The following is a 15,434-nucleotide window of genomic DNA, read 5'->3' as shown; positions in this document are numbered from 1 at the left end:
GTATAATTTTTTGGGCCACTGTGTGATACAGAGTGTTGGACTGGATGGGCCATTGGCCTGATCCAACATGGCTTCTCTTATGTTATGTTCTTAGGAGAAGAATCTAAAGGCAAACGGCTAAAGCAACTGTACACATGCATGACTGCAAATGGCAGAATGGATTCTGTGGTAGGGGTTTGTGATAGAAGGAGCCATTCGTTTCCTGGCATCTCTGGTTATATAGCAGGGCTGGAAAAAACCTTCGGCCTGAGTTCCAGAAGACTGCTCGTTGTGTCTTGCAATTCGGTCCCTGAAGTTCCAACACAGCGTGACTACATGTGCTGAGGTGACCAGTGGAAAACTGTGGATCACCTGATGTGGAGACAAATGCAATCCGCCTATGAAGATCTGTGGTGGGAAGTTTAACTGATCAGGATTGGACCTGGCTAGGAAGGAGGTTGTCCTGGGTAATGCATATAATCGGGGACCCGGACCCGCCATGTTGTCTTTGTGATGTACTAGCAATAAAGTATGTTGACTGTTACTCATGTCTGAACCCACTACATTACACTGGCGATGAGGATGGGATCCTGTTGAGCAGCCAGCCTTTCGCCCGGCCACACCACAAGCTGCACACCAAGCTCCAGAGCTCTGCTCCATGCTCTAGCAACGCATGTGGTTGAGGCATGGCTGTGGCTCCAGGACAATCGCTACCTGAATTCAACTCCACTCGGCCCAACCTGTGGGAATCATGAGTGGACCGGCTCAGCTATTACATCGAGCTACACAAGATGGAGAAAGTGGTGGAGAAGAAGGTGCTGCTCCTGAGTTCATGCACGGTGGAGACAATCCAGCTGTTGAAAAGACTCATCAAATCAACCACCCTTGCAGCCGCAACCTACGAGAATCTGATCATGGTGATGACCGATCATCTATCCCCACAACCTACTCACCTCGCACACCGGCATGCTTTCTACACAAGGCAGCAGTGGCAGGCTGAGTCAGTGGCAGAGTATCTCTCCAAACTCTGAGGTCTCATCCTGTGATGCAACTTCACAGGGAACCTGGAGTAGATCCTACTCAACTGTTTCGTGATGGGCATCCAGGAGGAGAAACTGTGCCGAAAGTTGCTAGCCACCAAGGACGAAGACATTACCCTCACAAAGACGCTCCAGCAGGTGACTGCCTTTGAACAGGCACACAGCAGCCACCCCGTGATGAGCGCACATCAAGCCACCACCTCCTTGGCTTCAGACAGCTCCAACAGGGAAGAAGTGCACCAGCTCTGCCACCAGCCACACCGCGGGCCGCGACCTCCAGCTTGACCACAGGCCGCAGAGAAGCCAGCCAGTACTAAGTGCACCAGTTGGAGGGATCCACACGAGCGCTGAGACTGCCCCTACTGCAAAGCGGACTGTAGGAACTGCGGAAAAATGGGCCACATCATGTGAGCATGCAGGTCCAAGTCCAACCGGTGGCATCAATCCATGCACCAAGACTCGACAGATGCACACACAACAGCATCCACCAGCATCCAGGTAATCAACTTGCCCCTGGACACCCCAGACAAGGTCAAGATTTCGGTCCAGGTGGAGGGGGCCCCTAGTTTGATGGAACTTGACACGGGTTCTTCCATTTCCATAATCTCGGAAGAGACCCTTAAGAAATTGTGCCCCCACGGCAGCCCGCAGTTGCGGCTAGCCAAGTTCATTTTGCAGGACTTCTGGGGTGTTATAAAGGGCCGCCCATAGCCCTACAGCTTGACCCCATGGTAAGGCCCATAAGGCTAAGGGCTCAGCGAGTTCCATTCATGCTGAAACCTAAAATCGAAACCAAACTAGACCACTTCGTAGCACATGGAATCTTAAAGCCCGTCTCCCATGCTGCCTGGGAGACTCCAATTGTCATGTCCATGAAGCCAAACGGGGACATAAGCATCTGTGCAGACTATAAATGCACAATAAACAAGGCCCTACAGGACCATGCATACCCCATCCCAGTGGTGAGTCACGTACTCACGTCCTTGGGCGGCTCTAAAGTTTTTGGGAAGCTGGACCTGGCCCAGGCCTACCAACAGCTTCCAGTGGACGCCCAGACCACAGAGGCCCAAACTATAGTTACGCACGGGGTGGCTCTCAAGGTGCGCCAGCTGCAATTCGGGTTTAGTGTAGCTCCAGGAATTTTCCAAAATCTAATGGACTCAAAGGGATTCCCAGAGTACAACCATTCTTCAATGATGTTCTAATAGCAGCCACAGAATTTGAAGAATTCAGTTGCTGCCTACGCGAGGTGCTGTGCTGTTTCCAGTCTGCGGGGCTTAAGGTTAAGCGGGAGAAATGCTTGCTTGGGGTGCCAAGGATGGAGTTCCTGGAGTTTGCCGTAGACGTGGCCGGCATCCACCCCACAGTAGAAAAGGCCAAGGCAATAGTGCAGACTCCGGCCCCCAAGAATAAAGTGAAATGTCAAAGTTTCTTGGAACTGTTGAACTTCTACCATTCATTCTTGCCCCACAAAGCTGCCCTCACAGAACCCCTACATAGATTACTGGACAAAAAAGCCCTGTGGGTCTGGGGAAAGAAGCAGGCCGCTGCATTCCAGGCAGTCAAGGACATTTTGGTTTCGAACATGGTGCTCCACCATTTTGATGAGTCCCTTCAGGTGATCCTGGCCTGCGACACTTCGCCCTATGGAGTGGGCACGGTCCTGAGTCACCAACTCCCGGATGGGAGAGAGGTCCCCATGGTGTATTGCTCATGAACTTTAACCCCAGCGGAGCATAACTATGTCCAAATAGACAAGGAGACGTTGGCAATTGTGGCGGGTGTGTATAAATTCAATGACTACCTGTATGGAAGGAGCTTCATGATTGCCACGGACCACAAGCCGTTGCTCGGCCTCCTCGCACTAGACCGCCAGACCCCACAGATCCTGTCCCAGCACATCCTGAGGTGTGATCAGTCCCTCAATGCCTACACCTACATGCTCGTCTACCGCCCCGGCAAAGTGATGAGCCACGCAGACGCCCTCAGCTGCCTTCTGCTGCCTGCGATGGACCCCGATCTGGCCCCTGCTCACCATGTGATGCTAACAGAGACTTTACTTGACAGGCCGCTCCACACCACTGAGGTAGCCTGGTTCACAAGCCAAGACTGCATTCTCGCATGTGTTTTGGGCTGGGTGGGGAGGGGTTGGCCCATTGGCAAAGTGGACGTGGAGTTTAGGGTCTTTATGTCCCACCGAAATGAACTTTCAGCACACAAAGGTTGCATCCTCTGGGGTAGCAGGGTGGTGGTTCCCCACCCCCACCCCATAAACAAGTGCTCAAAGCCTTGCACGAGATGCACCCAGGGATAGTGCGTATGAAGGCCCTAGCTCGTAGCTATGTCTGGTGGCCGGGAATGGATGAAGAGATAGAGGGATGGGTTAGAAGGTGCCAGCCCTGCCAAGAGTCGCGGCCTGACCTGGCCAGTGCCCCATTCACCACTGGGAGTCTAATTGTGTGCCTTGGTCCCAACTGCACTTAGACTTCGCAGGGCCATACCATGGTCAAATATTCTTCATCCTGGTTGACGCTTGCACAAATTGGCTAGAGGTGATTCCCGTAGCCTCAACCTCCACCTTGGCCGCAGTGAGGGCCTTACGGAGAGTCTTTTGCAGCCATGGGATTCCAGAGACCATAGTGATGGACAACTGCGTTTACCTCCCAGGAATTCCAGGAGTTCCTGAATAGGTACCTGCATACCTTTCACCTGTCCACTCCCTTTCACCCATTCACTAATGACCAAGCAGAGCATATGGTTACCACCACCAAGGAGGCCCTGGGCCACATTGTTCAGGGGGACTGAGATCACCGCCTGGCAGCCTTTCTTTTTGGGAACCGGATCACCCCAAACCCATTCACAGGCCTGAGCCCTTCTGAATTACTCGTGGGCAGGAGATTAACCACCAGGCTAGATAGATTGCATCGCGACAGGGCTTCAAACCTTCTCAGCTCCCTGGAGATTTGGGAGACCACTAGGGGGGTTTTTTCCAGGGGATCCGGTCTACGCAAAGAACTTCTCAAGCAGCCCAGAGTGGATACCGGCCTGAGTGCTGCGGGTCACCAGGTCCCACTCATACGAGGTCTTGACAGAGGGGGGGGTCAGCTCCTCCATTGGCACATTGACCAGTTGCATCGTCACACCCTGCCAGACGAACTGGTGGGGCCCAAGGGTGTGGGTATAGCGTAGGAATGCCACTAGCAGCTGCCCCACTGGCCCCAGTCTTGCTGATGGCGGAGCCTTGCAGAGACTGGAGCGACCTTCCCCCAGTAGGGGAGTGGGAGAAGCCTCCGACATTGCCGCAGTCACAGGGCAGTGCTCTTCCGGCCTCGTCCCACAGCAAGGAACATGCTGCTCCACCAGTGATTCCAGCAGCCCCTGTTGCCCAGGTCGAACCTCAGCAGTCCCACAGGGAGCAGCACCCACCAGCTTATTTTAAAAACTATGTATCTTGAACTAGGAGGGGAGGAGTGTTGTGCCTTGCAATACGGTCCCTGAATTTCCAACTATGTGGAAAACCACAGGTCACCTGACATGGGGACAAATACAATCCACCTATGAAGATCTGTGATGGGAAGTTTAACTGGTCAGGATTGGACCTGGCCATGAAGCGGGTTGTTCTGGGTAATGCATATAATCGGGGACTCGGACTCCGATTGTCTTTGTGATGTACTAGCAATAAAGTATGTTGACTGTTACTCGTTTCCGAACCCAGCACTTTATACTGCTGATAAGAACAAAGCAAAATGGGCAAGATGGATCAATGGTCTAATTCAGTGTAAAGCAGCTTTAGAATCTATAGTGTTTCAAAACATCTACAAAACCCTGCTTCATCAGAGGCAATAGTGGGGAAAAATTCATATTTCTATTTCAATGGGAAGCAAAGTTTGTGCATTTGTGCACACACATACAGAGACATAGAAACTCTGACAAGCCTCTCAAAGGCAAAAATACATTTTATTTTCACAACACATAGTAATTTGATATTTTAAATCTTGATAAAGGTGGATGCATATCTCAGGCTTTGGGAATAGGGATAAATTATAAATGGGAGCCAGCCGTAACATGATTTCTTTTAAAACCCAAATATATATACTGAACCAAAAGAGGGACAGAACTGTCTGATGTGGTGAATTGGCCTTTTTGCTGTTTGATACACCCCACATTTTTACAAAGGAAACTTATACGGAAAGTATACAGTGATTCATTTAAATACACTGACAGATATTATGTGAAGCATTTGCCCTAAAAAATCTCAGACTGATTTCTCACTAGGCTTGTTCTGGTCTTGGAGCCCCTTTCCCCCCAGCACTTCTGTCTGATTTCGCACAAGCTGCTGTGGGGCTGCGATTTGCCCCACCTCTTTCGTGCAGCAAGCAGAAACCAGTTTTCAGAGGATCTCGCTTGCTGCAGGAAAGAGGCAGGGCAAGTTGCAGCCCCGCAGCAGCTTGTGCAAAATCGGATAGAAGTGCTGGGGGGGAAAGGGCTCTGACACTGGAACAAGCCTAATGAGAAATCGGTTTCACTTTTTTACAGGTCAGAACAGGGAAATGCAAGAAGGGAAACAAAAGCCAGCTTTTGCATGTCCCTCACTCCATCCCTTATAATCCAGGAAGTTCTTAGAGAAGATGAAGTAGATTTGGAATGGTGCTTGGGGCTTCCCCAGCATTAGCAGACTGTCTTCAACAACTGGCCTGGCCAAGCATCACTGGAGCCAACCACCTGCATGTAATTCACTGTACTTTCTCCTAAGTACTCTCTGTATATCTAGAAAGATACAGGTATATGTCGATACACGAACACAGAGATACATGTCACTTGCTGCATGACTTCCTGCAAAACATGAAATCAGAAATAAATCAAGACAGTGGTACCAACTATTCAAAATGCAATTAGGCAAAACAAAGGATCTTATGGCAGACATGGCAAGGATTCTATAAAGCAGGTCCAGCCCAACAGCTCAGGGTGAGTAACAGTCAGAAACATGGAACCAAATTGCTCAGAACCATTTTTTAAAGCCACCCATTAAAGCACACACCAGTCCCCCAGTTTCCCAGGCTGGGTCAGCATATATCTATTTACATTTAAACTATTGGGTGGGGCAGATTGTTTCTCAAAGAAAGAAAAGGGGCTGCTCAGCTACCAAAATAGCCACACCTGAATAAAAGCCACTATTTTTCTGCTTTTATTTGGATGCAGCTAGAAGGCATTTAACTCATAGAGTCATGCCGCCACTGCAGCACAACTCAGCAGATATTTAAACTTTAAATGCCTTCTGAACATTATATCCATAGAACTCCATTATACTGTTTCCTTCTGAACTCCGTTATACCTATAGGGCAATAAATTCTGGTTTCCCAAATATTTACCCGAATCCCATTACTAATACTGTGATTTGAGACTATACAGGAATACCAATATTTTCAGGTCCAATAGACCCAAACTGGAAAAATACCTCTCTCTCTCTTTATTTGTTTTTTTCACACCCCTGGGCAGTACTGCAGTGTAAGCTCTGCTCATGACATGAGTTCGATTCCACTGGAAGCTGGGCTCAGGTAGCTGACTCAAGGTTGACTCAGTCTTCCATCCTTCCAAGGTCAGTAAAATGAGTACCCAGCTTGCTGGGGGCAAAGTGTAGATGACTGGGAAAGGCAATTGCAAACCACCCCATAAAAAGTCTGCCAAGAAAACATCATGATGTGATCACCCTGTGGGTCGGTAAAGACTCGGTGCTTGCACACCTTTACCTTTTAAGTTATAACAGCATACATGGTCCTTACTTTCCAATTTTACACTCACAAAACTCCTATGAGACAGACTAGGCTGAGAGTATGTAACTGGTTAAAAATCAGTGGGTGAGTTTCATGATAGGAGATACTGCTAGATTTTAGTCAGATACTCTTGACTGTTACACTAGATTGACTCCGAAGTAGGTTAGAATGAAGGGGTGTTACATGCTCAAAGTAGTATGGTAGTTTGCATTGGCTTGCCATGTGCCAGTTGGAATTCTAAAAGGGTTTTCCATATCTTTAAGAATGGCATCAAAGTCTAGGGTGGCCATAATAGCTGGAGGCCAGCCAGGGACACCTTGAGGGGGGAATGATGTGAGTGCGCGTGCGCAAAGCGTGCGCTGCCAGAAACAGGAAGTGACGTCACTTCCGGTGACGTCATGCCACCGCCGGAAACAGGAAGTGACATCACTTCCTGTGACATCATTTTCCCCGTGCCACCTGCCAGAAGCAGGAAGTGACATCACTTCCTGTGACATCATTTCCCCCAAATGACATCATTTCCCTCCGCCGGCTGTTTCTGATAGCCCTGCGCCCCCTCTTTCATTTGATATGTGTCCCGTGCGGGTGCCACCCTCCTGCCGGGAGATGCCACAAAATGAGCCCCCTTGAGGCTTATGGCGGCAGGGCTCGGGGGAAGCGAGCTAGACTGCTGTTCTTTTGAGGGGTTATAGAGTGTTTCGAGCCCGGCCCTGTGGCATCGGTCCCATCGTTGTGGGACCCAGGGGGCCGGTGCAGCGGCCTGCCGAAGCAGCCTGTCACTAATAACACAGGTCGAGATGCAGGACAGGTACCCGGAAGTGACCGACAGGCTGCTTCAGCCGGCCGCTGCGCCGGCCCCCTGGATCCCACAACGATGGGGCTGATGCCACACTCTATAACCCCTCAAAAGAACAGCAGTCTAGCTCGCTTCCCCCGGGCCCTGCCGCCATAAGCCTCAAGGGGGCTCATTTTGCGGCATCTCCTGGCAGGAGGGTGCCACCCGCACGGGACACATATCAAATGAAAGAGGGGGCGCAGGGCTATCAGAAACAGCCGGCGGAGGGAGTCGGGAGCCCACCCCACTGGGAAGGGAGGGAAGGAGGAAGGAGGGAGGGAAGGAGGGAAGGAAGAAAAGAAGGAGGGACGGAGGGAAGGAAGGAAGGAGGGAGGAAGGAAGGAAGAAAGGAAGGAGGGAGGGAAGGAGGGAAGGAAGGAAGGAGGGAGGGAGGGAAGGAGGTAAGGAAGGAAGAAAGGAAGGAAGGAGGGAGAAAGGAGGGAGGGAAGGAGGGAGGGAGGGAAGGAAGGTAGAAAGGAAGGAGGGTGGAAGGAAGAAAGGAAGGAGGGAGGAAGGAAGGTAGGAAGGAAGGCCGCCCCCTCCCGCCAGCCGCCTCCCCCGCTTTCGGCCCCCTCCCGCTTTCGGCCCCCTCCCTCCCTGCCTGCTTACCTTCTTCCAGGGCGGGTGGCGGCCTCCCCTCCGGGTGGGCGGGCTGGTCGGCGCTGGCCTCCGCTGGTCGGCGCTGGCCTCCGCTGGTCGGCGCTGTTCGCTGGAGGCCCTCCGGAGTCTCTGGAGGGCCTCCAGTGACCAGCGCCGTCCTCTCCGCGGCCTCCGCTGGTCGGCGCTGGTCGCTGGAGGCCCTCCGGAGTCTCTGGAGGCCCTCCAGCGACCAGCGCCGGCCTCTCCGCGGCCTCCGCTGGTCGGCGCTGGTCGCTGGAGGCCCTCCGGAGTCTCTGGAGGCCCTCCAGCGACCAGCGCCGGCCTCTCCGTGGCCTCCGCTGGTCGCTGGAGGCCCTCCGGAGTCTCTGGAGGGCCTCCAGCGACCAGTGCCGGCCTCTCCGCTGCCTCCCCGGCCTCCGCCACCGCCGCCGGGCCCCGCGGGCGGGGAAGGCGGCGAGTGAGGGAGGGAGCGTCCCCGCGCATGCGCAGAGCCCGCCACAATCGCCCTGCGCACGCGCAGGGACGCTCCCTCCCTCACTCGCCGCCTTCCCCGCCCGCGCAGCCCACCGGCTCTCTGGCTGGCTAAACCGGGACCTCTAATGGTCCCGGTGTAGCCAGCCCGGGAGCCGGGAATTGGGGGCCAGAACTGGGACTTTCCCGGGAGACCGGGACGGTCTGGCCACCCTACATCAAACGGAAAATTTCACTAAGCCTTTATCCTCATTAGTGTGGTAGTGATGATAAAATATGTAGTTGGTTGGAGTTTCCCTTTCATTCATGCCACAATGTTGCAGGATGTGTATTTGACATCCTTAGCAAGGAGCAACAGAGTAATGTGTACAGGTACGTGTCCTTCATCCCAGCAAGTACTCTCTGAGGTCTAGGATGTGAGAAGAATTCCTCTTTAGATCTGGGAGATGTTCAGAGAACAAACTGACACAACCTTGCCACATAATGCTGAGCCTAAACCTGATTATGTGGTTTCAGATGTGAGCAATGTTCCCTCTAAGCTGCAGAGTCTGGTGAGCAAAAATTCTACTTTGTGAGCTACTGACATTAAAATTGTGAGCTACTGCATAAATTATTATTATTAACATTTGATGAATTGCCCTATCCCGGCTAGCGCCAGGCTCAGGACAATGTACAGCATTAAAAAATACATATATATAAAATCAGTTACATTAAAAAATTACAAACCCTGATGGCATCTTTAAAGTGCTCTTATTCAGTCATTACATCACATCGGGTGGGGGGATCCCCCCAAGAGGGGGTGAAGAGGAAAAATTGCCAGCCTGGCAACCATTGCTGTCCTTATACAAAGGCTTGGTGGAACATCTCTGCCTTACAGGCCCTGTGAAACTGTAAAAGATTCCACAGAGCCCTGATGTCTTCTGGCAGAGTGTTCCACCAAGTTGGGGTCAGGACTGAAAAAGCCCTGGCCCTTGTTGAGGACAGCTGGACCTCTTTTGGGTCAGGGATCACCAGCAGATTTCGACCAGTGGAGCGCAACACCCTTTCAGGGACATAGTGGAGGAGGTGGTCCCGTAGATACATTGGTTGCAGACCACTCAAGGCCTTAAAGGTCATAACCAAAACCTTGAATCTAAGCTGGTACTCAACCGGCAGCCAGTGTAGCTGGCACAGCACAGGCAGAATATGTGCCGTTCCTGCTGTTCTTGTCAGGACTTGTGCTGCTGCATTCTGGACCTGTTAGAGCTTCTGGATCAGACTCAAGGCTAGGCCAGCATAGAGCAAGTTACAGTAGTCTAGTCTGGAGGTGACTGTCACATGGATTACTGTGGCTAGGTCCGAGCGAGATAGGAGGGGAGCTAGCTGCTGGGCTTGATGAAGATGAAAAAATGCCACCTTGGCAATATACATGACCTGAGCCTCCATCAAAAAGTAGGTATTCAGTGTCACTCCTAAGCTCTTGATGGTAGACCCTGGTGTTAGTAGCACCCCATCAAGAGTCAGCAGTCTGTGCTCCAGCTCCAACCCTGCTCCCCCCAACCACAGATCCTCCATCTTTGATGGGTTCGGCTTCAACCTGCTCTTCCTTAGCCAGCCCACCACAGCCTCTAAACCTTCGGCCAGAGTTGGTGGAACTGTAGCCGACTGGTTGTCCAACAGCAAATATAGCTGGGTATCATCTGCATATTGATGACATCCCAGCCCAAAGCTCCATACCAGCTGGGCAAGGGGGCACATATATAGACATTGAATAACATTGGGAAGAGGAGTGCCCCTTGTGGAACCCCACACAACAGGGGATATCTAGTGGACACATCCTCACCTTGCGCCACCCTCTGTCCCTGATTGTGCAGAAAGGAGGAAAGCCATTGCAAGGCCACCCCATGTATTCCCACTTTGGCAAGGCAGTGAGTCAACAATGCATAGTCAACTGTGTTGAATACTGCTGTAAGGTCTAACAATAACAACAGCGCCAACCTGCCTTGATCCACTTGCATACGGAGGTCATCCGTTAGAGCGACTAGGACAGTTTCAGTCCCATGGCCAGGGCGGAAACCAGACTGGAATGGGTCTAGCGCTGATGTGTCCTCCTGAAAGCCCTGAAGCTGCTCAGCTACCACTTTCTCAATTACCTTGCCCGGAAACAGCAAGTTTGAAACTGGGCGGTAATTGGCTGGATCTAAAGGATCCATCAATGGCTTTTTTAAGAGTGGTAAGACCACTGCTTCCTTGAGGCCCTCTGGAAACACCCCTGTCTCCAGGGACAGATTGATGATTTCCTTCATAGGGCCCCGGATCCTCTCATCACCAGCCTTAACCAGCCACGAGGGACACAGGTCAAGTAGGCAAGTGGTGGGCTTAACAGCACTCAAGACTCTGTCAACATCAGAAGAGGAAAGCAGAGGAAAGCCGTGCTCTTGGGGGGTCATACTTCCTGAGCTAAGACAAAAATCTGTGAGCTGGAGGCTAAAAATCTGTGAACTAGCTCACGCTAACTCAGCTTAGAGGCAACACTGGATGTGATATAAAACTTGTCCATTTTTAAGGTAAAAAAATCAAAAATGAAAGGACTTCTGCCTTTTTAAGTTCACAACAGAAGTCAAGTTTCACAACTGTCAGAGTAATCAATATAGTGATTATTGATACTATCTGTTGGGAGGCCTGATATGTTAAGCCAGATCCCTTGCCAAAATCAGCAGATGCTTGTAAAACTACAAAATTACATAGAGCCGCTTTTCAGTTTAAAAGAAAATAAGAACTGGTTTATTTAGGAAATACATACTTGATAGCACAGTGTAGAAAAAGGAACAGATGAAAATGCAGAGGCACTCTACATCCATGGTGCCAAAGATGGAGGAATGTGGTCTCCCTCTTTGTGTGTGTGCAGGAAGAGAAAGAAGGTGACAGAAAGAAGTTGTTTTCCCTAACATTAGTAATCTGAACATCAAAGGATTCAGTGACAGTAAACAGGAAGATGCTTAGTGTCTGCCTATCTATCTGTCTGCAGCTCTCTGGTCACTTGCTTCTTGGTGGCTGAGGCATAGGAACATCACATCTGGCTCTTCTGACACTGTCTTGGTTCTATACCCCTTAAAGAGGAAGACCACTCCTGTGCCTTTTGGAACATGGCAACCAGTTTGTGAGGTAGAGGACAATGCAAGATCCTTCCCCTCCTTCCGGTAGGGATTAGGGCTTGCAAACCCCTGATCTGGGCGGGGAATCCCCCGCCTGGGAGGTTCCCAACCCGCTGGCCCACATTGGGGCAGCGGGGGGAACCTCCCCCTACATCTCTGGTGCGATGATGTCACCCGGATGTGACGTCATCAAAGTGGTGGTGCTTGTGCAGGGCTGCTGTAGGCATTTCTGGGAAAACAATATGGTTTTCCTGGATGCTCTAGCCATTTGGGAGGGAAAACTCTATGGTACAATAGGTACCATAGAGTTTTTACCTCCCAAATGGCTAGAGCGTCCGGGAAAACCATGGAGTTTTCCCAGAAACACCTAGAGCGGCCATGCATGGGTGCCACCATTTTGATGACGCCACTTCCAGGTGACGTCATTGCGCCCTGCACCTGCATGCGAAAGTTCCCCACTCCAGGAAGCTGGGGACTTGGCAACCCTAGTAGGGATGCCAGCCCCCATATTACAGTTCATCCCCAGACTACAGAGATCAATTCCCCTAGACAAAATGGATGCTTTGGAGGGTGCATTCTATGGCATTGTACCCCACTGAAGTCCCTGTCCTCCCCAGGATCCATCCTCAAATCTTCAGAAAATTCCCCATCTGGATCTGGCACCCTTACCTCCCTGCCAGTGGCCAGGGGGGACCTTGCAACCCTACCTGCTGGGCACCCCACAGTAAACTCAGTGTCTACCAGGCCCAGAGGCAGTGGACATACCCTGATCAATATCAGCTGGCTCTTTAAGAGTTGGTCATCTGACAATCAGCTGTCTGACTGCTCTAGCTGGGTCAAGAAAGGAGAGCAGCAGGGAGAGATTGTTCTGAGGCTGCTATTGGTCCCTCACAGCCTTGGCCATGCCCCCATAGGACTTCTGAGTAGTGGGAGACCACTGGACATGGCTCAGGCCTATCTAGAGCCTTTAAAAGGCTTGAATGAGGCAACCAAGGAGGATGTATCAGTGGAGTGGAACTCAATCCCTGTGCCTTTCTGCCTGAAGTCAAGGGAGGCCATGGCCATGGCCTTAGATTTGCCATACAAACAATACTTCATTTTGAAGAGGTAAGACTGACTGAGAAGCTAGGATGCAATGGCAGAAAAAAATAATTGTATGCATGTGATATGTTCAAATTCAAAGAACACTTAAGAATGAGATAAGAAATTATGGAAGGCAAATAGTTAAAATGTCAGTTATATAAAAGATAAAGAGCAATTGTTCTTTGCTTTCCAAAAAGCAAATGGGCTTAAGGAAGAGGAAAAGTGGACTGCAGCTGGAACAGCGTGACCCAGGATAAGCCTGGGAGAGTTCCAGGGTTTGTGCACAGAGCTCCCCCTCCTTCAGGCACTCCATGATAGACATAAATAGAGAGCTGAAGCTTTTGGGGGAATGGAGAATCAGCACCTGTTGAATTTCTGCCACAGTACAGCTGTCAATAACAAGATATTTGACAAGAAAAAAATGAGGGTTGTACTGTATGTATGATTGCCCAATATCTCACAATATCCCATCACTTAGTTGTTCATTGAACGCACATCCAAGTTGTAAGATTCAGAATGGAAAATGGCATAAGCATACCCAGTGCACAGCCAATTCGTGGCACAATGTGGACAGTATGAGGTTTTTGTGCTCAGCAGAAAGCCACAAGGGACTTGATTATGCTTGTGTAGATACTGCTCTTCCTCTGTAACACCCTGGCTCATCTTGTGAAATCACCAATTGTAATATTACATTTGCACAGATTTATGCTCCATCCTAGACATTTATTTGCCAGTTTAGCAACTCCTAGGATAAGTCATGAATTGATTTTTGTATATTAGCTGAAATTACTATAAAATACTGGCTCAAATTAAAGGACAGTACAGCTAGTGCCCCCCTCCAAAGTATTAAAAGTAATTTTCTACCATGTGATATGTTTGATTCAGTCAATGTCTGTCTTCATTATTTCTCCAAATCCTGTTCTCCCTCTTCTTCATCTTCTTCCATTTCTTCATCTGAATCATCCCCATTCTTCAGAGGATCACTGAATTCAAAGTTTCCTTCAATATCCAGCACTTGTAGATGCTTCAGTCTTTGGAATGTGCTTTCTTTTACTGCACTGAATGCAATCTTGTTAAACCTTGAAGATAAGAGGGATCATCATTAGCATTAGTTCCCAATCCTCTGCTTTTAAATTATCATGGCAAGTATAATGAACTGATTATCACCATCCTTCTAGAGATCTAATAGTTCACAATCCAAAGTGACCATGAATTGCCCTTATAAAATAACACTGAACTAGTTTTCATTTATTTCTTTTTGCTTATCTTCCAATAGTAATATATCAAATTCTCAACATGGCCCCATTTGCAGATACAAATCTGCAGCTCATGTGGCAAAAAAGAGATCTTTCTACAAACATGAAAGATCATCAGGTTCACTGAAAAATCTGAAAAGTTTAAAAAAATGGTAGTAACACCCCCCCCCCCACACACACACACACACACAGAGGCATTGTTCGCGCTTGCAAAGACCATGAACTTCTGTTTGGCCAGTCTCTTCCATCCTCTCATGGTCGAGGCAGTAGATTGGTGGCAATATCTGACAGACACTGTCACAAGCAGGCAGGAGGAGAAGCAGTCCACTGTTGTGATTGCCACAGAGGTGGTGATGATGCAGGCAGGGTAGATACAGGAGCCTCCACTGCTGTTCCCCCCCACTGCTGCATGACCTGTGGTCAGGAAACAAAGTGGCTACACAGTAAATAGATCAAAGCAAAACCACTGTGCAAACACAAAATAAATCAACAGTATTGAAATAAAGTGTCCAAATAATTTATAAAGATACCCAAATACACAGGAAGTATGTTTCATGAGGGGATGGATTCCACAATAATTTTCAAGAAGATTCCATGGAGAATGCAAAAGGTCCATTCAAAAGGCTTCCCCTGGAAATTCAATCACAATCAATTTCACAAGATGTGGTTGATCCAGTCTCCCAAAATAAAGGCTCCAAAGGTACAAGGTTCCTTCCTTTACGTGTTTGTTGACTTGATATTCCACGTTTCACAAACAAGCTTCATCCAAGAGCCACCCTGTAAACTTGTAACAATGACGTCAAACTAAGACATATTCAATTTCCAAAAGGCACAGCTTTTTGAATGGACCTTTTGCATTCTCCATGGAATCTTCTTGGAAATTATTGTGGAATCCATCCCCTCATGAAATATACTTCCTGTGCATTTGGGGTATCTTTATAAATTATTTGGACACTTTATTTCAACATTGTTGATTCATTTTGTGTTTGCACAGTGGTTTTGCTTTGAGCATGACCTGTGGTGGCAGCAGTGATATGGGTGGAGGGTGACTGGGAGAATTTAGGAACACACATAGTGGATGTTGTGGGGGGGATACATTTCTGGGCAGCCATGTGTGAGAACAAGATCTTGGGGTATGGTTGGACTGTAAGTTAAATATGAGCAGCCAGTGTGATGCAGCAACAAAAAAAGCTAATGCCATCTTGGGGTGTATCAACAGAGACATAACATCCAAATTGCAAGATGTGATAATCTCACTGTACAGT

General features: G+C 49.4%; 1 protein-coding gene across 4 annotated transcripts in view; it reads right to left on the bottom strand.

Moving 5' to 3' along the window:
• Positions 1–5,544: 5,544 nt before the first annotated feature.
• Positions 5,545–15,434, bottom strand: part of PODN (podocan) — an 83,107-nt gene continuing 73,217 nt past the window's right edge. For 3 of the 4 annotated variants that reach the window (XM_060231833.1, XM_060231837.1, XM_060231836.1), the window contains exons 10-11: positions 13,778–13,992; positions 5,545–5,852 (exon numbers count right to left, since the gene is read on the bottom strand). In XM_060231833.1, coding sequence (XP_060087816.1) covers positions 13,815–13,992 — 178 coding nt within the window. In that variant the 3' untranslated portion in view covers positions 5,545–5,852; positions 13,778–13,814. The remainder of the gene's footprint in view (positions 5,853–13,777; positions 13,993–15,434) is intronic. The other variant, XM_060231835.1, reaches the window with a different exon arrangement.

Source organism: Heteronotia binoei, chromosome 2 (genome assembly GCF_032191835.1).
Source record: "Heteronotia binoei isolate CCM8104 ecotype False Entrance Well chromosome 2, APGP_CSIRO_Hbin_v1, whole genome shotgun sequence".
NCBI lineage: Eukaryota > Metazoa > Chordata > Lepidosauria > Squamata > Gekkonidae > Heteronotia > Heteronotia binoei.
Note: the sequence above shows the minus strand (reverse complement) of the source record. Positions and strands in the feature narration are given on the sequence as shown.